The sequence below is a fragment of the Brassica oleracea genome, unplaced genomic scaffold, assembly GCF_000695525.1.
Source record: "Brassica oleracea var. oleracea cultivar TO1000 unplaced genomic scaffold, BOL UnpScaffold00795, whole genome shotgun sequence".
Lineage (NCBI taxonomy): Eukaryota > Viridiplantae > Streptophyta > Magnoliopsida > Brassicales > Brassicaceae > Brassica > Brassica oleracea.
In genome coordinates, this window is record NW_013617458.1 from 59,507 (window position 1) to 79,359 (window position 19,853).

At 34.8% G+C, this 19,853-nt stretch overlaps 3 protein-coding genes across 5 annotated transcripts; 2 read left to right on the forward strand and 1 right to left on the reverse strand.

Annotated features, from left to right (window-relative positions):
- Positions 1-8,900: 8,900 nt before the first annotated feature.
- On the forward strand, positions 8,901-10,879 carry LOC106320082 (RHOMBOID-like protein 2). The gene is made up of 4 exons (XM_013758447.1): positions 8,901-9,433; positions 9,562-9,725; positions 9,811-9,974; positions 10,296-10,879. The coding sequence occupies exons 1-4, from the start codon at positions 9,153-9,155 to the stop codon at positions 10,644-10,646; spliced, it is 960 nt and encodes a 319-aa protein (XP_013613901.1). The 5' UTR covers positions 8,901-9,152; the 3' UTR covers positions 10,647-10,879.
- Positions 10,880-11,652: 773 nt separating this feature from the next.
- On the reverse strand, positions 11,653-14,730 carry LOC106320079 (phosphatidylinositol glycan anchor biosynthesis class U protein). Of its 3 annotated transcripts, none has more exons than XM_013758443.1 (14): positions 14,488-14,730; positions 14,351-14,398; positions 14,215-14,275; positions 14,096-14,128; positions 13,795-13,919; positions 13,499-13,636; positions 13,355-13,431; positions 13,014-13,273; positions 12,832-12,888; positions 12,578-12,746; positions 12,438-12,495; positions 12,275-12,360; positions 12,113-12,169; positions 11,653-11,950 (listed from the first exon to the last, which is right to left on the reverse strand). In XM_013758443.1, exons 1-14 carry the CDS (start codon positions 14,657-14,659, stop codon positions 11,858-11,860), a joined length of 1,434 nt encoding a protein of 477 aa, XP_013613897.1. In that variant the 5' UTR covers positions 14,660-14,730; the 3' UTR covers positions 11,653-11,857. The 3 variants fall into 3 exon arrangements, with proteins under 3 accessions (XP_013613897.1, XP_013613898.1, XP_013613899.1); XM_013758444.1 differs by having other exon boundaries at positions 13,499-13,633; positions 14,488-14,722; XM_013758445.1 differs by lacking the exons at positions 14,351-14,398; positions 14,488-14,730 and having other exon boundaries at positions 13,499-13,633; positions 13,795-13,899; positions 14,215-14,272.
- A 1,249-nt stretch (positions 14,731-15,979) lies between these two features.
- Positions 15,980-18,928, forward strand: LOC106320077 (scarecrow-like protein 28). Its single transcript, XM_013758440.1, is given in 3 exon segments — positions 15,980-16,326; positions 16,329-16,381; positions 16,756-18,928. Coding segments are annotated over 3 exon segments (2,028 nt in total). The 5' UTR covers positions 15,980-16,286; the 3' UTR covers positions 18,691-18,928.
- Positions 18,929-19,853: the final 925 nt, after the last annotated feature.

Sequence of the window (19,853 nt, forward strand, 5' to 3'; positions counted from 1 at the left end):
ATATTTATATCTATATTTTTGCATCAGTAGTGATTCAACTAACAAAAAGAGACGACTCTGTTTATCCAGGAACTGATCATCCCTTTCGAAAAAGGTAATTCTTTTTTTTATAAAGTTAAATCACTTATCAAGAATATAATATAAGATGTGTATGCTAATCAAGTGCAATTTATTTATTGTGCGTGATCTTCTTCGGTACGTCTGAGAGCCAAAGGTAATCTCAAAGCTTTTTAAAAACTTTGAAACTCATTGACGTTGTCCTATCAATTATATAATTTGTTATCTTTTGGGGATTGTTTACATCTTTAAATATTTTTATTAGAATTACCTCTTTTCTGACTCAAGACTTAGAGAAGGAAACCGTAAATCATCTATGATGTTACAATAAACCCAATGATAATAAATCTCAGGTAATTCAAATCTCTCTTTTATATTTCATGGCTGATTTTTTTATGTGGTTTATGCGTGAAATATTTGTTTTTTCTCAATTATATTTTTCTGATGTTTTAAGATTCGTGTTAAATGTGATCTTTTGAAGCATAATGCATTCTCAGAACACACCTCCATGATAAACACTTCTATGAAAGTTGTGTCAATTATGTTAGTGATTTTGCATCTGAGTATTGCGACTGATGTTCCAAGAGAGAAAGCGTATCATCTCAAACTGAGATTGTTGGGAAAGGTAATTGGTTTATAGATGTAATTGGATAATTGACATCTAAAGGATACATTTTATTAGATAGTACCAAGCAGTCCTTTTAAACCTTTTGAACTCTAACTTTTTGAACTAACAGAATAATCATGCTTAACCTATAAGCAGTTCAAAGAGTTATGTATCTAAAGGATACGCTTTATCAGATATAAATGATTCGTTTTACTAGATAGTACCAAGCAGTCCTTTTAAACTCAAATAATGCCACGTTCTGAGCTGTACACATTGTATTGACCTTTTTTTTCTTTGCGGTGTGTATTCAGATAGCAGTAGTGAAGTGCAGATATGAAGCAATATCAACCAAAATTAAGAAAAGTCTTTTAAAAGCAGAGACAATCACATGGGTCTCTCTTGAACATGGCAAACAACCAGCAGTTTTGCCAGACCCGAATTTCTTAAACATGTTTTCTACTTTCTTTTTTCTTTTTATTTAGTTTCACCTGATGAGAAGTTTGAATCACAGACTCTTGACATTTTAAAATTTATTATTTGTTTGTGTAATTGTGCAGAGGTTTCAATGAGACCGGCTTATCGTTCTTCCAAGAAAGTAAAGGACTATGACAAGCTTGAAGATGAAGTGAAGAAGAATAGAAGGATGATAAGCTTGAAGGAGACGCTGCTTTGAACAAGTTCTTCCGTAAGATATATTTGAATTCTGATGAGGATATGAGGAGTTCTAGAGCAAGTCATTTGTGAGTATCTATCTATCTATATTCCTATTTAGTATTTCTTCTCTCATGGAGATTACAATGTTTTTGGCATTTTGATTGACTCTTTTGTAGTTTTGCACAATCAACAGGTGGAATCTAATGGGACAGTGCTTTCAATAGACTGGAAAGATGTTGGTGCTCAGAAAATCGAGTACACTCTTCATGATGATCTAGCGCTCAAGACATGGGAAATATGATCTTATATGATGTGTGGGTTTTGCCTTAATCTAGACAGAACTCGAAGCTTTGGTCTTAAGGTCTGGTTTCTCTACTTTATGGACTTAAGGTACTTTGTATTTTCCATAACTCATATTGTTTATACGAAACACTGAAATTTTTAATCTAAACGTTCTAATGTGTTCTTTGTTCATATGAACATAGTATAAATATCAATATGTAACATCGAATCTTTCATATTAACCACATACATGTAACATAAGTATTATATAGTTGTAAATATGTAATTATTAATTTAATAGTAATGTTAATGACCGCGGTCCACCTAGTTTCTATTAAAGAGCTCTTCTATTTTAGATTAAAAATAATAAAATGCATTAGAAAAAGAAGGTTATTTATGGACATGTTTTTTTTCTTTGGTCAACAGTTATTTATGGACATGTTAACAAAAGTTTTTCAAGTTTACAAGTTGAGGAAAACATTAAAGATGCTTGTGTTGCAAAGAATTGATGATTCCGATTTTGATTCTGCATCCAGTAAAAGATACATAGATTCGGTGAAGGATGAGAAGCTCCGGTGAAGATGAAAAAGTCATCTAAGCTTTGAAGATGTGATGTCTAAGGCGGAAATTTGAATTATAGACAAGATTAACGGCTAATTCGTTGGTTTAGTGGTTAGCTACGTAAATCCCTTTTAATTTGTTATTGTTTCTAGCTAACCAACTCTCTTTGGCACGTATTGTTGTATGCATGTGAGTTTGGCTTGTGATTGTAAGTATTCATCTAGCCGTTGTAATCTTTACCACTTCTTCTTGCTGAAAACTTGTTACAGCAAAGTGAGATAGAGAGAGAAGAATGCGTGTAATTAGAAGCTTAAGATTGTAAGGGCATCCGCAAAGGAAATCCTTAAGTAGGAATCCTTAGGAAAAAATTAATTAAATAATCAGTGGATCCCACCAAAAGCTAAGGATTCAATCCTTAGAATACCTAAATAAGGACTTTTTCTTAGTGAATCCTTGCACTATTTGCGGGTCCCCACGACTATGTGGCGGTCCGTGAATGGTCATCTTTTTTTTTTTTTTTAAATCCAAAATATCCAGGATTAATCCAAAATGCCCTTGTCGCTAAGGACTCCAATGAATCTTACCGTTACGCATGCTCTAAGAGCACCATTATCAGTAAAAACTATAAGGAGTTCTAAAAGAAAAAAATATATCATTATTTTAATTACATGATTATATGTTTTGTTTTTCGGAATATGTTAAAAATTAACAGATTGACACCTATGTTTTTAGTATATCACAGGTTCTTAAAAGTCTAGTTTTTAGAACTCTTACCTTTTCTCTCTCGTGTATTTATGATTTTATCTTTTCTTTTAATTCTAAGAACTCCTACTACAACCTATTGTTGGAGGTGTTCTAAGTAGCCAAAGAACTAGTGGATTGGTGGAGGAGATCCATCTCAGTGCGTTATACTCCTTCTGTTTTAAAATAGTCGATATTTTGGATGAAAACACAAGAATTAAGATATTCATTATTATTTTTTAAAAGTAATATTAAAAATATAAAGTAATACTAATTCAACTAATCATAAAAATATTATAAAACATTATTGGTCATACAGATTTTAATAAAATTAAAACTAATATCAAAATATCAAAATATCATGTATTTTGAAATATCATAACTCTTCAAAACATCATTTATTTTAAAATTGATAGAGTAACTTATAAATGCTTTTTGGATTGAGAAGTGAGATGAACATTGAGTAAACAAATTATGTTTTTTTTTTCTTAATTAGTTATAGTCTTTGTACAAGTTTAATCGGAGACTAAGGTTTGTGATCGCAAGTGAGTTTAAGAGAAAATTGGATTCAAGTTAGTTTACAAAAAAAAAAAAAATTGGATTCAAGTTTTAACAAAATGGCTAGTCTTTTTTTTTGAACAAAACGGGTAGTCTAATGGTCCTTTTTCCTTCATACATGGACGCTCTCTTATTGGGTCGAATGCAAAAGACAACACCTGTCTGCGGGCTGTTAAGAGGCTCATCGTGTCTGCCACTTTTATGCCATTTGGACAAAATCAGAACAATAGGCTTCTTGAGTCTAATTTGATTTTTATTTAGTCCATTCTTTAGCATTAAATGTGGTTTCCCACGGATATAACATATAAAAAAGTTCACCAGATTTCAGACCAGCAGCACAAAATTACCCACTCTGTACTTAAACCACTGGTCTACTAGTTTTCATGAGTCTATCTCACTTGTGTGTGCTTTTTTCCTTCTTCTATTGTAGTGTATGATTGATAATGATAATAAATAGAAATCTAAACAATCAAATGATAGTCTGATACAAATAGAAAGGTAAGATAAATGTCAAGTAATAATCTCCTATATATTAAAATAAAAACATTACAACATGAGATATCCATGTGTCATCACCGTAATAATTCTTAGAATCTATAAAGAAATAAATTGGTACATCTAAATATATAATAATTTTTTTATTAAACTAACCATAAATTAATTATTAAAGTTCTTCATTCTTTCCGTAAATAAAAATTACGGAATTGTCTAATCTTGCTAAAGTATATATGACAATTAATGATTTTGAAATATAAAGATTTGATAAAAAATAGTGTATCCTCTATCATTTTTTTCAATTTTAACTTATTAAAATTAATTAAACAACCACATTAACCATATAATTTAAATTTAATTTAAATTTTTTCGTATATGTTATATTTTGAATTTTTTTAAACGATTATAAATTACTAAAACTGTTAAAAGTCTCACATTAAATTTTCGTGAACAATGGTTTAAATTTTTTGATATGACAAGATACAAATGATTACAAAATCATATAAGTATGAAGACTCATTTAATAAATATTAAGATTAAATATATATATATATATACATATATATGTAAATATTAATATCGTTTAAATTAACTATATACCATAAAAATACATAAATATTTTAATTTTGAAATTTTCATTGAACAATTTTTTTGATAAAAGCTTTTAACAAATATTGACAACTTAATAGTTAAATTTATAACTTTGAATTGATTTTTTTTAAAATTATAAATTACAAAAATTATTAAACATCACACAATGAAATTTTTTGTTATCAGTGACTCAAATGATCAAAAACAATATAAGTTGGAAAATTATTTAATAAATATCTATATTAAAAATGTACTATATTTCTATGCTATATCATTTAAATTTTATTATAGACCATATAAAATAAAAAGTGTATGTTTGGATTAATAAAATTTATTTATGTGTTCGTATCAATTTGATAATATACGTAATAGTTACTAATTTTTTTTTAATATTTAATATTTTTTTTATTTCATAATATGTAAAAAAAATATAGTACGTAAAAATAATTTATATATAATGTTCATCCCGCGCTAGGTGCAGATCTTAACCTAGTTGTAACACTATAAGACAAGTCAAACAATAAGCTTTTCCTTTTATTTCCGTTTAAGTTTAATCATCAGGTTTTCAATGGTGAGGTTGATGCTTACCCAAACAACCCTTGCAGTGAATGCTATCGAAGCCGTCTAATTCAGCATTACAAGTCATGCTTTCTGTATTCTCATGATACGTGACTTCTAGTTTATAAATAATGATGGTCACACTCTTTTTCTTTCTTTTCCTCTAGAGTTTCTTTTCATTATGTGGAAGGTCGGGTTTGCTCAAATCTAATGAAATATTGGTTCTGAATTTTAAAATTTAAAGAGATAATATATATAAATATTAGTATCCTAAATTGCTAAAAATTATTTAAATTTTTACAAATATTTCTTTAAGATCAATCATATGACCAGCTTGGCGGTATTGCATAATGATTCAATATCATTAATGGTTCCCTGAAAAATACAGATCTAAATAAACTTGTTAAATTATTTAATAACTTTAAAAAGTTTAAACCAATTTATTTTGCAAAACAAGCAATAGAACCTTTGCTATAGTAATATATTTTTAAAATACAAAAATACTACATTTAAAACAAAGAAACACTTTAATAGTAAATAACTAAATACCTAGTCTCTCTTTCTCTTATCTATTTTAAATCTTTTAGAAAGAGAGACTCACCGCCGGTGATTGGTCTCCAATGTTGTCACTTGTGGTCGTATCTGTCTCTGGCGGTCGGTGATTTGTTCAACATCGAAGTCGGCGTCATAAAGCACCATCTTTGGCGCTCGGTGGTTCTCTCAACATCGAAGACACCGGCTTTTGGCTCCAGTAAAAGGTGGTTGCTCGACACCTTCTTGCTGGCACATGGCTCTAGCCTCTTTTCATCTTGTTCCCTTTCAGATGAGAGGCTACTACTACCGGATTTTTTGGTTTGGGCTCGATCTCCGCCTCTCGATCTCCTTCTCTCCAACCTCGATTTCAGCTCTCGGTTGATTCTCCATCCCCTCAGTGGGATTTTCGCGTCTTCAAATTTCTTCTCATCTTCAAAGTCGCTTTGGGTGTCTTGCATAGAAATCGATAGTTGGATCGACTATCTGTGATTGAAGTTGTCGAGATCAAAAGCAGAGATCTGTGGATAATGGGTTTGGTTTGTTGGATGGCTCTCTTCGGAGCTCCGGCGGTTACAACTACGATGGTTTGGTTATTCATGGTCTAAAGTCGTCTCGGTGGTTCTTCGTTCTCGACAGCATGTTTCCAATGTGTTTCAGTGTTGTCGGAAAGCCGCTCTTTTGCGGGATGATTGACATGTATTGTCTCTCTCACGCTAATCTAATGAACAACCGAATTTCAATGGGCTTTTTGTTGTGTGCTCTTGTATGGGTTTTCGTTTTTTTATTTTGGGCTTTATGCATTTCTTGTCTAGGCCTTGGGCTTCGTTTGTAGTTCTTCGAATGTATATATTTCAAAGATGACAAAATAAGTAAATAACTAAACAACCATGTTCGAAAAAGTGTGTTAAATGATTGAAAAGACGTCGAAAAAGCGCGGAGCGGCTAGCGGATTGGAGTTATTCGGCAAATTAATCAGAAAAAAATCACTGTTTTTATATAGATTTTATAGATGATAAATTTGAAATCACATATGTGCCTTACATTTGATATGTACTGTCTAAATCTTACAAGAAAAAAAAAAAAGAATGCTGAAATAAAAAAAATGAAATATGACGGGAAGTTGCAGAGAAATCGTAGTGAAGACAAGACAAATTTGATCATTTCTAATTCATTTAACCTAAAAATTAAATAAAATTTAACAAAATAGGACCTTTATACAGCTCAAACCAGCTCAAAACTTAGGTCTAAGTGGTATTTAAACACAAGTTACTAACCAGTAGACTACAAGAAAACAACACTATATACGTATACTAGGGTCGGTCCGGACTACGCCCGGGTTTTTTTTATTTAAATATTAATTATAATCATATATTTATGTTATTTTGATATATAAATATTATATAAATATAAGTAGCTAGATAATTATAAAATTATTTTTAATTATTTATTGTTTTCTGTCTTATGAATTTTAATTAACCTAATTTCTTACAATAAAATTTTCCGTTGGTTTATTTATTGAATGAAACTTGTGTAGCTTAAAATCATGCATGCATTTAAGCTGAATCGAATCTAAACTAAACCGAAGTAAATCCGGTTATGTTCTGTCGTTTTTCTTTGAAACAAAAGGCTCAAAAGAAAAGACCCAATGGGAATAGAACGCATTGCTTCCTGTCTATTTCCCTTTTAAGTTTAAAATATGTATCTTATATCTCACCAACACACATGTCTCTGCGCGTGTATGGCACTTCCATTCATGTTAGTTCCCAATAACTAATTAAAAAATGAATTAAAAACCTTTGATTGCTTCTCTTATCTTCTTATTATTCGTTCGGAGCAATCTTTGCTTTGATAATATCTATATTTCTTTGGACAAAAAAAACTATATTTCTCTCTTGATCGAGTCATAGCGGAATTGAGAAACCGATCTGATTTACTAGCCACCGCTTAAACTGTGGAATATTTTTATTAATTGGCTCGATTTTCTTTTTTAACCTCTTCAGTGTTGTTGCTCATCATCCTCTTCCCTCTGCCTCTTCATACTCTGCAAAACCCATCGCCAATAATTTTAAACTCTTGAATGTTATTGAGTTACCGGAGGTGGCGGCGAAATGAACCGTCACCGTTGATATCGCCTCCAACCAAGGCGAAGTCAGTAGCATCCAGAAACTCACGGTACGCTCCTTCTTTTCCTTCTCGTTTCAAAAGTTTCAGTCTTTACATATGTTTTCATTATAGTGGCTATCTCTCTGTATTTGGGCTATATCACGGTGTGAACAAAAAGCCCACTAAACCGTAAACAATATGAAACGCAACAGCCCACATCAAAAGTTAATGAAACGATGAGTTTTAGGCAAAGAAGACAAGTGTCGCACTCACAATCAACGACTTTATGACGTGGCACAACAGGAGGGAGGCAAACATTTTTTTATATATATAGATACTACTAATCCATGTTCGAAAACGTGGTCGCATAGCCGCCTAGGCGGACGCTTTTTGATGTTTGACCACGGCGAATATGCCCAAACTGGTGTAGCAAGGTGTTAATCCGCGTTAACCCGTGTAAGACCGTCTAATTCCCGTGTTGACCGCCAAATTCCTATTTAATTTTCGTGTTGTCCGCCTAAGTTTTTTTTTGTCCGTGTAAAGTTAGAACACAGTTAATTATTTTTTACTCATTAATAAATTTATGCAAATATTCATTACTAAATAACTATAATTAGCTATTAAACCAAAAAACACATAATTACTGTATTTAAGGATTTTTTCGTACCAAACATACCATAATGGATTAATAATCGACGAATTAAAAAGAAACCGTTTAAAATTATATATAAAAATTATATAATTATGTCTACGAACATGTGTCATCATGTTTAAAATTAACTAAATATATTATAAATATATTAAATTGTATTTAAAATTAGGTTCCGCGTAATCTCCAAATACTCTTCAATTTTTTGGTAATTCGCTAAGCCCGAAGTTGCAACGGGAGTAGCGCCTAGTTCCGAACAGCGTTACCAGTAGATAAACCCAAAACGGATATAAAATCTCTAAAACCACTCTCCAATTAACTCCGGTTTAATCTTTGATTGCGCCTAGCGAGTTCTCAAACCGGTAAATACTGAATTGTACAATTTTTATCTTCTCTTTTCTTTCAAAAATATATTTTTTCTTTTCATTTGTTTTGACGTCTGAGTTGTGTTTTTACGTCAGCAAAGAAACCTTGGAGAGGAGCTGGCACCACCGCCTAACTCGCCATTGACACACCACCAAAAAGCTCTCTCTATTCTTTACTTTTATTCCACAAAGATAGATACAGACAATAATAATACTTACAACTTTTGCCTCAAATTCTCAACTCTTACAGATGCTCTGTCTCAATCTCTTGTCCCTCTAATTCATCCTCCTTTCTTTCTTCCAAGCTACTTCTCCTGCTTTCGTATTTGATCCGTTAACCAAAGTTTCTATTTATATAAGAGATTTTGAGAGGTGTTTGAGAGAGAGAAACAGAGTAATGGCGAACAGAGATGTGGAGAGAGGTGGGAAGCAAAACAGAGAAGTTCATAACAACAATAACTATTTCTATGACGAAAGCTCCCGCGACACTCATTGGACTCCATGGCTGGTTCCGGCCATCGTTGTGGCGAATCTCGCCGTCTTTATCGCCGTTATGTTCGTTAACGACTGTCCTAAGAAAATCAACGGACCCAACAAAGCCTGCGTCGCTAGGTTCCTCGGAAGATTCTCGTTTCAGCCACTTAGAGAGAATCCTCTGTTCGGCCCATCTTCTTCAACGTAAGTTTAGCTCGAGAACTCGTGAAGTTTAATCTTATGGGTACCTCGAAAGTCTCAATCTTTCTTCCTTGGAAGCTTAGCTCAAGCTTGTCTAGGATTTTGTTAAGACTCCTCTGTTTTTGCTTCAGATTGGAGAGAATGGGAGCATTGGAGTGGAGGAAAGTAGTACATGAGCATCAAGGATGGAGACTTGTCACTTGTATGTGGCTACACGCTGGAATCATTCATCTTCTTACCAATATGTTGAGTTTGATCTTCATTGGTATCCGCCTTGAGCAGCAGTTTGGCTTCAGTAAGTTCTTGCCTTTACGTACAAAGCACTCTTTCTTTCATGAAGTTTTCGACTCTTTTCATTAATCGCCAATTGAATTGTGCAGTAAGGGTCGGGCTTATCTACTTAGTATCTGGTTTCGGTGGAAGCATACTCTCTTCTCTCTTCCTTCAAGAAAGTATCTCTGTTGGTGCTTCTGGTGCTCTCTTCGGACTTCTTGGAGCTATGTTATCTGAACTTCTCACTAATTGGACAATCTATGCCAACAAGGTATTTATTAGACCTGGACGTTCCCTTTTTGGTTCGTTTCTTTCTTATATGTAGATATAGAAACCATTCGGATATTTGTAACTCTATATTTATAAAGTTCAGTTTCAGTTGGTTTAGGTTTGGTTCGGATAATAAGATTGGATTTATATATAAGAATTGTATTTGGGATATTCAGTGATATTTTTTCGATTTGGTTCGGTTTTGGTTTTTTCTAGGTATAGAAAAGTAGGAACTCTTCATATATGTGTGAACACCAGTTCGGTTGTAGGCATAGCGGTTTATCATTAGTACTTTCTTTTCTAAAGGTATACTGTTTTGCAGGCGGCTGCTCTTGTCACACTCCTATTCATCATAGCAATCAACTTAGGACTAGGCTTGTTGCCTCGGGTTGACAATTTCGCGCATATTGGAGGGTTCTTAACCGGGCTCTGCCTCGGGTTTATCCTCCTTGTCCGGCCACAGTACGGCTGGGAAGCTTCCCGCACCAACACTTCCGTTACTAAACGCAAGCATAGCATGTACCAGTACGTCCTGTTCGTAGTCGCAGCGGTTCTACTTGTGGTCGGGTTAACTGTTGGATTGGTGATGCTTTTCAAAGGAGAGAATGGGAACAAGCATTGCAAATGGTGTCATCGCCTCAGCTGTTTCCCTACTTCTAAATGGACCTGTTAATCATCATCATCATCATCATCATCAGCATACTCTATAGCCTTCTTATATGTGTTCTTGTAACATATAATAATATCTTGGTTTCTTTTGCCTCTGACCTCTCTAGGCTTTTATAACATACATGTACATTATTACTAAATTCGTCTTGTGTAAAAAGGGGAAAGATACAAAAGAGTGTATTACATTTGAAAAACCATACTAGACTCTCATCATAAATAAATAGTATTTTTCGCCAAGGTAATCTCAACCAGTATTTCATTATAGCGCGTTATACATTGGTATTCTTTTGAATCAATTAAACAACAAAAATAGATTAATTTACATTTTTCAGAAAGCGGTTAAAAAACTCTCAAATTACACAAACAAATTTTAAATAATTTTAAATTTCTATTTAAGCTATTTTAATTTTCAACTTTTTAAATTTGTCTATTTTAAATTTAAAATTTTGTTGACCAAACCCTATCCAACGTTAGATTAATTCAATAGTAGTTGACTTTCGTACATCTGAAATGACGAAGGTTTAAAGTGGATTGTTTTAAAAAAAATTGGAGATTAAATTGTACAAAAGTTCTTTTTTTTTAAAGATATAAATTTTAAATAGTTTTATCTCTTTGAACTAAAAAATCTAATTATTTTTACTTAGAACTCCTTCAAAGTAAAATCTTTTTTTTTTTTTTGCAAATAAAATTTGAATTATTTCTAGATTTGTGCGTGTCATCGTTCCAATTTTATCGGACGTCTCCGAAGGGACTTCAAAGTAAAATCTTGATTCATTATTAACAAATATTAACCATGTGAAAATTTTGAATTTAGATTTAGAAGTGACTTTGATCATTTGATTTTGCAGCTACAACTTTAGGTTCAGAGAATACAGATGCAAACCAAGAGCATCTTCAACCTTACCGCAAAATTTACTACAAAATGGAGTAGATTATGCAGTTGTGAACAAACAAAAAAATAGATTATTCCATATATGCAGTAATATTTTTTTTATTTGTTCACGACTGCATAATCCACTCCATTTTGCATTAAATTTTGCAATGGGGTTGGAGATGATCTAACTGGATTAGACCAACAATTCTTTTACAAAAGCACAAACTATTGGTTACTTTAATTGTATCATGTTTCGAACACAACAAAAAAAGAATGACTCTCACAAACACATGTGACCAGCGTTAGGCGTTTGCGGTTGAGCTAATGTACCTGCAAATCGCTTAGTTCTTGACTTTTTGATGGTTCGGGTTACATTTCTTCAGGGCTCGATCATGGTTCAGCATTGCGCTTACGCTCTCAACCACGAAAACGATCTGTAAACCCATGAATACCCATAAACCGTTTTATTCAAGAAATACAACATCCTTTGTTCAAAAAACTGATAACCTCATCCTCTGATTGACATTAAGTTGCATATATAGAGTAATGAACTTGAGATCAGTATATAGAGTAATGGATTCAGGACCGCACTTTACCTGAAAGCACGCATAGCCAATAGCGTTTCCAAAGTAGAAATTGGCGTTACCGGTGCCCTGAAGTGAAGAATCAAAAAGTTAGGTTCTGAATCTACAGTAGTTCTGAACTTGAGATCACTTGGTTGCTAATAGCTATGATGGATTTGAGTTGAAGATAGTTACCCGCCATATCCAGAGATTGTGCATCACAGGGCTGAGGAGAGAAACACCAAGATATCCACAGAAGAGGAAGAACGAGAACTTCATATCTACTCCAAAACAAAAACAGAGTTTAATCATATTGCAAAGGCTAAACATTTCTAAAGAGTAGTGTGTTTGCTTTTACCTGCTAACTCATTGACGAACAATGCCCATAAACTCAAATACAACGCTGAATCTCCAACCTAAGCAAGGTTTAAAATTTCATGAATACAGCTTCTCAGAAGAAATAAAATAAGCAGTTCACGGTGAGTTAAAAGTATTTACCGAAGGGTAAGATTTGAGAAGTGAGGAGATCGCCAAGTAAATGAAAGCCAGGAAGCAAGGTCGATGTTTCAACCGTATGGCTAAAGGCAGTAACATAAACAGTATGTTTACGTGGAATACTATCAAGAAGAAGTTTCTGAAGAAGTCGAAGACTTCTGCAAAGAAGTACCTGAAAATGAGAAGAAGATCAACAGTGGTTTCAGAAAAGCAGATGTTTCTTATTCGTCACTGATGATATGACCTTATATACTTACCAAAAGACTCCGATGTTCGGTGACAGATCTTCGATACTCAGAATGAAACCATATGTCCTGTAATAAGGAGGAGAACCAAACTAACATCAGAACCTCCAAAGAATATATGATATGACCAGGAATCTATCAGAAACTTAGCCTATGTGGATATGAATTTTGGTTTCCTCAGGGCTAAGAGTTACCTCTTGAACATCTCTTCGAGCCCGCCATGCTTACTCAGTGATAACCTACACAAAACCATTACACAGAGCGACCACACAAGTGCCCAGAACACGAAGTGCACGACTGTTTTCCATAAGAAGGGAAGTTGTGCAGTCGGTTTCGATTTGGCTTGTTTAGAAGCAGAAGAGGTTGATGATCTGTTACCACTTTCTACATTTCTGGTCTGAAGGAACAATTTTAGAGGAGGAGCATCCAAACCATATCCCAATAGAAAGATTACCTGTGGGAAACAAACAAAAAAAATTAGAATCTGTTTACTTTAAGAAACATGAAACACATAAAGCACGAAAATGATACATACAGGAATTGTAAGAATTGCAGGATAAAGAGATAAATGTGTGGCCATGACTAAACCAAAAGCCGCCAAAGGAACTCGTCCTGCACAAGTAGAAAACATATGTGTAACATGCCAAGAAACTATATGCAAGTATCATAGTCTTCTTACGAGTAACTGCTCCATTAAGTGCCAATATAACAGCCAGATTCTCGATTGGAGAAGTTGATAAACCCACAGAGCATACGATGGTGAAAGGATTCCACAAGTACACAAGAGCAGCAATATCACCGCAAGGTAGGATCCCTGCTGAGAACACGAAAAGGACAGATCAGTCTTTGCCAAAAGAACACTCTCTGACCCAATCTCAATGAGCCAAAACAAAATCTAACCGTGGACTAAGACCTACTGTACATAACCACATCTGTGTTTTTCACCAAAACGAGTAGAATCAAATAAGATGATACCTTTATCCCTTGGAGACTTAAGACGGCCGAGTAGCCTAGCATTCAATCCATAAGCCATCTGGAGTTTCTTACCAATACCTCGAAGAAGTATTGCACTTAATATATCTGCAATAACAAAAACCAAGCTGCATCCAAGAGAGTGTCGGTATCCAAGTAAAGTCATCTTCCGAAGAGTAAAGATTGAAAGATGATCTCTTGTCACATAGTTAAATCTCTTAATCCCACAGAGAAGAGCTTATCAAGATCTATACCCACAATCTAATCCTACACTAGCTCATGTTACGAGAATGATGAGAAGTACCTGCAAAAGAGGTGACTTGGTTGCCCTTTGATCCTGAAACATCCAAAGTGTCTTCCTTTTTAAACTCTACTAAGTTGAAACAAAGTTTCAGATCATTTGAACTGGTTTCAGCAACTAACCTCTGAACCGTGAGAGGTCCGAGAAGCGAGAGCAGCAACGGTGAGCCATGATACATAGATCCTGCGCAAACACAAGTAAGAATTCAGCTTCAGCCTAAAGTCGGAAACTACAGAGGTTCAAATCTGAAAGAGCAACCTGCATATGGTGACATTGATGCCTGCTTCAACCAGTAACCTTCAGCAACTACAAAAAAAAAAAACAACACAAAATGTAAGGAGAATTCGCGATCCTAGAAGTGGTAATGAGAGACGGAGAGAGAGAGGAGGAGATACGGCGGCGAATGCTGGTGAGAGGAGTGGAGACCTCCGGACGGGAAGAGAGGTTGAGATTTCCCGCGTATGAGATCAGGATCAATCGGAAAAGTACGGAGGATAAGGCCCAAATCCAGAACCGGCATGGCTTCTTCTTCTGCTCCTCTACCATTTCTCCGTCGTCTTTCGTCATCTCTCTTTACCTTTTTTCAATTCTCCGGCGAGTGAAGAGAGAGAGAGACGACTCAGACGAAAAGCCGATCTGATGAAACGACGACGAGTTGGTAGGCTTTATCAAAAAGCCCATTAGTTTTGGTACTAAGCCCATTAGTTTGAAGCTTCTTTGTTTGTTACTAAATAAGTCCTTAATTCTTATGCTCTCATTAACAGGTGAAAGTGATTGCCAAGAGAGACTTTAGGTTGCAAAACAAAGTCCTTTTGCCATTGCAGTTTAACTTAAGTTTTATCTTAAGCAAACAAGAGCTGTTGTTCTTGGGGATGTTCTAGTTTCTTACTAACATCACATAAAGTTGAAACATTAAAATAGCAAATTTAGTTCTCTTTTGAGCTTCACTGTAAAAGGATAGACTGTCTCTAAGCAGTTCTCTCAATGAACTCTACGTTCTTGTTGTTAATTCAATCAATGCTTCCCCATTCTGTTCTATAAGTTTTTTTTACAAAAATAATTGAAATTAATGAATCATAGAAAATATAAATGTCTATCTTCTATTTATTAAAGAAAAACTGTTGTGAGTTACTGTATACACAGGGTTCAGTTTTAGCATAGAGGTTCAAATGACTATAGATTCTCCATTCTTGCTAAAGCAATTTAACACCGAGTTACGTATAACAATTTTCTCTCAATCTCACCATGATCTTTAAGTATTTTTTTATGATTTTAAGTTTTTACTTTGTAATATTTTTTTTTGTTTTCTAGGTACTTTATTAAGATAACCAAAATTCTGGTTTTCAAAAAGTATTGTGTTTTTGAATAAATTGAATGTTGTATTTTAAATAAATCGAAATAATATTCCTAAGCATTTGTTTATAATTATGAGAAAGTGTTCAGTGTGTGATGAGGGATTTTTATGTAGCTTTTCATATGTTTTTTAGAGTAACGATACTATAAAAGATTTACTCATGACAAGTCTGAATTCAGTACCCAAAATATTTATTTGGTCTGTAAACTCTGTATAATGATTTTTTTTTAACCAGGAATGTACTATCATACTAAATTAATGCCATGTTGACAAAAATAGGAGTAATAATGTTTTATTTTTGGTGTGTATATTAAAGTCTTTTTTGGCTTGTCCAACTAGACTTCATTGATGTCTGTACACACCCAACACTCTCCTTCCTCCCCCAACGGTCATATTTCTCCGACAATATACAAACGGTCACTAAACCTTTAACTACTTTTCCACCGTTCGATTCTGTAAATCCAACGGCTTAGAAACATCCTGATTGCCTCGTGCATTACTCACTCTGCCCCAAAAAAAAAACAATTTAGTGTAAAAAGAAAAGTGACTTCAATTCTCGAAGACCCAACAAGAAAACAAACTGAAAAAGTTGGTGAGAAGTATGGTATTAGTAGAACAACCCTGTATACTACCACATTCTGTAGAGTGTTAGAGAGAGAGAGAGAGAGAGAGAACCAAAAGTGAGTGAGAGTGAGAGAGAGAAACCAGATAGAGAGAGAGAGAGAGAGAGGGACAACAAGAAAGAAAAGGATTATAGCAGTCACAGTAATCTCTGAGTGAAGTTCTGATCTGGGTTTTGTGTGTTTGGGTTTCTTGATCTGGGAAATTTGGCAAACCGGGATGGAAAACCGGAATGGAGAACCGGGTCTACAAAGTCTGTTCATCAACGGAGGAGATCATCTTCTTCAACAACAGCTTCCTCTGTTCATGATGATGTGATTTTCGTTGGTCATCATTATCATCAACATTTTAGATTTTGTTTGTTAAAAAAAACTTGAAGGAATCCGATGATTGTGTGTTTATGGTAGATTGATTTGATTAAGTTTTATAGATTAGTTCTATTCTTTCATTCTTTTATTTGATTATATATTTTATTTGGGGGAGGGGGTTCATTTCATTTTCTATTTATTTGCATATTAAGTCACAAAAAATCATTCATATAGGATTTTCACTTTGATTTCTTTCTATTTTGATTTTTTTTTTCCCATCGGATTCCATTTTTTTAAATCAATTGTTGTTTGTGCAAACAGACACTTAGACCATATCACTCACATAGATTAATTTGGGGGTGGGTAGATATTTTTTGTAGAGGATGTTGGCAGGTTGTTCAAGTTCATCATTGTTGTCACCGACCAGAAGATTAAGGAGTGAAGCAGCAGCAGCAACATCATCAGCCGTATCAGTACATTTTCCCATGAACACACAAAGATTGGACTTACCCTGCAGCAGTAGTAACTTCCCCCGCAAGGAAACACCTTCCAGCCGACCACTTGGACGCAGCATCTCACTCGACAACATCAACAGCAACAACAACAACAACAACAAAACTGGTGGATGTTCGCTTAAGCAGAGCATAAAGCTTCCACCTTTGGCAACTACAAGAGGAAATGCAGATGGGTTTTCATGGAACAACGACAACAACAACAACAGAGAGAAGAAGAGTTTGAAGAGATTGGCTGAAGACAAGGAGGACGAGTCTTGTCTGAGCAGAGTGAAGAGGCAAAGAGGTGAAACAGGAGATGAACACAACATGGGTTTCTGGTTTGATCATTTCACTCCAGCATCATTACCCTTTTCTTTGACATGTTCAGGTGATAATGATGAAAAGTTGATCTCTACTCAGCCTTTACGGGGTCATCCACACTGGGTTAACTCGGTTATCACCGAGTTAGCTGGTTTAGGCGATAAGGACATCGAGAGTAACCGTCCTGCTTCAGGATCATCAACAAGCGCATCAGCAGAGAGTCATAGCTTCAGACACAGAGTACCAGAACCCACAAACGGTTCAAGGCATCCATATACACAACACGGAGGCAGCGCAGAGAGAAGGACCATTGAGAACATCAACAACAACAACAACAACAATCACAGGAACGACACACAGAGAGATTTGGAGCTTGTGAATCTCCTTACCGGATGCTTAGAAGCGATCAGAACAAGAAACATAGCAGCGATCAACCATTTCATCGCAAGAACCGGTGAACTTGCTTCTCCTAGAGGAACAACACCAATGACTCGTCTCATAGCTTACTACACCGAAGCTCTAGCTCTAAGAGTGGCTCGCATGTGGCCTCACATCTTCCACATCACACCGCCTCGTGACTTCGAGGACGAGTCAGCAAACGCGTTGAGGTTCTTGAACCAAGTGACACCAATCCCAAAGTTCATTCACTACACAGCGAACTCGATGCTACTCAGAGCGTTCGAAGGGAAAGAGAGAGTTCACATCATCGACTTCGACATCAAGCAAGGCTTACAATGGCCCAGCTTCTTCCAAAGCCTAGCTTCAAGGCCCAATCCACCACGACACGTGCGCATCACAGGCGTTGGAGAATCCAAACACGAGCTCAACGAGACGGGAGACCGTCTCCACGGCTTCGCGGAGGCGATGCATCTCCAGTTCCAGTTCCATCCCGTGGTGGATAGGCTCGAGGACGTTAGGCTGTGGATGCTTCACGTCAAGGAAGGCGAAGCCGTCGCCGTGAACTGCGTTTCGCAGATGCACAAGACGCTTTACGACGGGACAGGAGCTGCGGTTAGAGACTTTGTGGGTTTGGTCAGAAGCACCAACCCTGTAGCTGTCGTTATTGCAGAACAGGAAGCGGAACACAACTCCGTGCAGCTCGAGACGAGAGTGTTTAACTCGCTAAAGTACTATTCCGCGGTTTTTGACGTGATGCACAAGCGTCTCGGTGCGGATAGCTTGATGAGGGTTAAGATCGAGGAGGTTTTGTTCGGGAGAGAGATCAGGAGCATTGTGGCGTGCGAAGGAAGTCATCGGCAGGAGAGGCATGTGGGTTTTGGGCAGTGGAGGAGGATGCTGGAGCAGTTAGGGTTTATGAGTCTTGGAGTTTCGGAGAGAGAGGTTTTCCAGAGCAAGATGCTGCTTAGGATGTATGGAGATGGCGATGAGGAGTTCTTTAATGTAGAGAGGAGCGATGAAGATGGAGGAGGAGTCACGTTGCGGTGGTTGGATCAGCCGCTTTACACGGTCTCGGCTTGGAGTGTCGGAGGGAGTTCTTAGGGATTTGGATGAATATTATACATTTAGGGATTTGGAGTCTATAGAGAAATGGGTATAAGTTTTTTTTTTTTAAAGAAAATTGGTTTTATTCTTTTATTCTTTTTCTTGGGGTGGGAAATTTTTATAAATGAAGGCTTAGAAGAAATATTTGTATTGGTTTGGATCTTATATTCTTTTCTTTTTTTTTTTGTCATCCATCTTATATCCTTTTATGAATAAAAAAATGAAGTAATTTTATATTTTGAATCAACACGATTTTTAGTAATATGTTGCTTTACTATTTGTGAGGAGATTTTACTTTTATATTAAAAACAACAAACAAATATATTAGTTTGATTTTTCTATTGAATCAACAAAATTCAGTTAAATTTTGCTTTACTATTTGTGAGGGGATTTTACTTTTATATTGAAAACAACAAACAAATGTATTAGTTTGATTTTTCTATTGAATCAACAAAATTTATTGATATTTTACTTCACTATTTGTGAGGAGATTTTACTTTTATATATTGAAAACAAACAAATGTATTATTAGTTTGATTTTTCTATTCTTTTTTATCAATAAGAAAATTCAACAAAATTTTGTGAATATTTTTTTAATATTACAGTAGAAACAACTATACAGTGTAATTGTTGATCTGGACCAGTATGAAATCGGCCCATTACTCATTAGAAAGTCTTATTTGTGTATTGCCGTGCTGTGTAGCTTCTGGTTTGGTTATACAATAAAAATGCAACCAAGATTTGAATGTAAAGTCAATTAGAAAAGCACTTTAAGTGTATTCATCCGCTTTTCTCTTAATATATATATATATATCATTTAGACCCTGATCCACGCTGGCGCGCGGACGCGGATATGAATTTTCGGTTTTTGTTTATTTATTTAACTAAATTATGTATTTGTAATATTTGATGTATTATATTCACCAAGTAAATAATTTTTTTGGCATCTTAAACCATCCATTTATGACGAATATTCGATATCATATAAAAAGTTGAACAAATATACGTAATTAGAGAATTGTAGACGATATATAAAAACAATGGTTATTAATGTAAAATATGAAGAAATATTATACTATGACTTAGTATGGCATAAAAGATTATAAATTAGTTATAAATGTTTAAATAAAATAAAATGATTTTTAAATTTTTATGAAAAT

Bases quoted from the DNA above. Each gene is read 5' to 3' on its own strand.
- LOC106320082 (XM_013758447.1), top strand. From the start codon at position 9,153: ATGGCGAACAGAGATGTGGAGAGAGGTGGGAAGCAAAACAGAGAAGTT. The intron at 9,726-9,810 runs GTAAGTTCTTGC...TGAATTGTGCAG, and splicing joins TGAGCAGCAGTTTGGCTTCA to TAAGGGTCGGGCTTATCTAC. The intron at 9,975-10,295 runs GTATTTATTAGA...ACTGTTTTGCAG, and splicing joins GGACAATCTATGCCAACAAG to GCGGCTGCTCTTGTCACACT.
- LOC106320079 (XM_013758443.1), bottom strand. From the start codon at position 14,659: ATGACGAAAGACGACGGAGAAATGGTAGAGGAGCAGAAGAAGAAGCCA. The intron at 14,129-14,214 runs GTTAGTTGCTGA...TGGATGTTTCAG, and splicing joins GGACCTCTCACGGTTCAGAG to GATCAAAGGGCAACCAAGTC. The intron at 13,637-13,794 runs GTATCATCTTAT...TCGTGTTCTCAG, and splicing joins TAAGTCTCCAAGGGATAAAG to CAGGGATCCTACCTTGCGGT.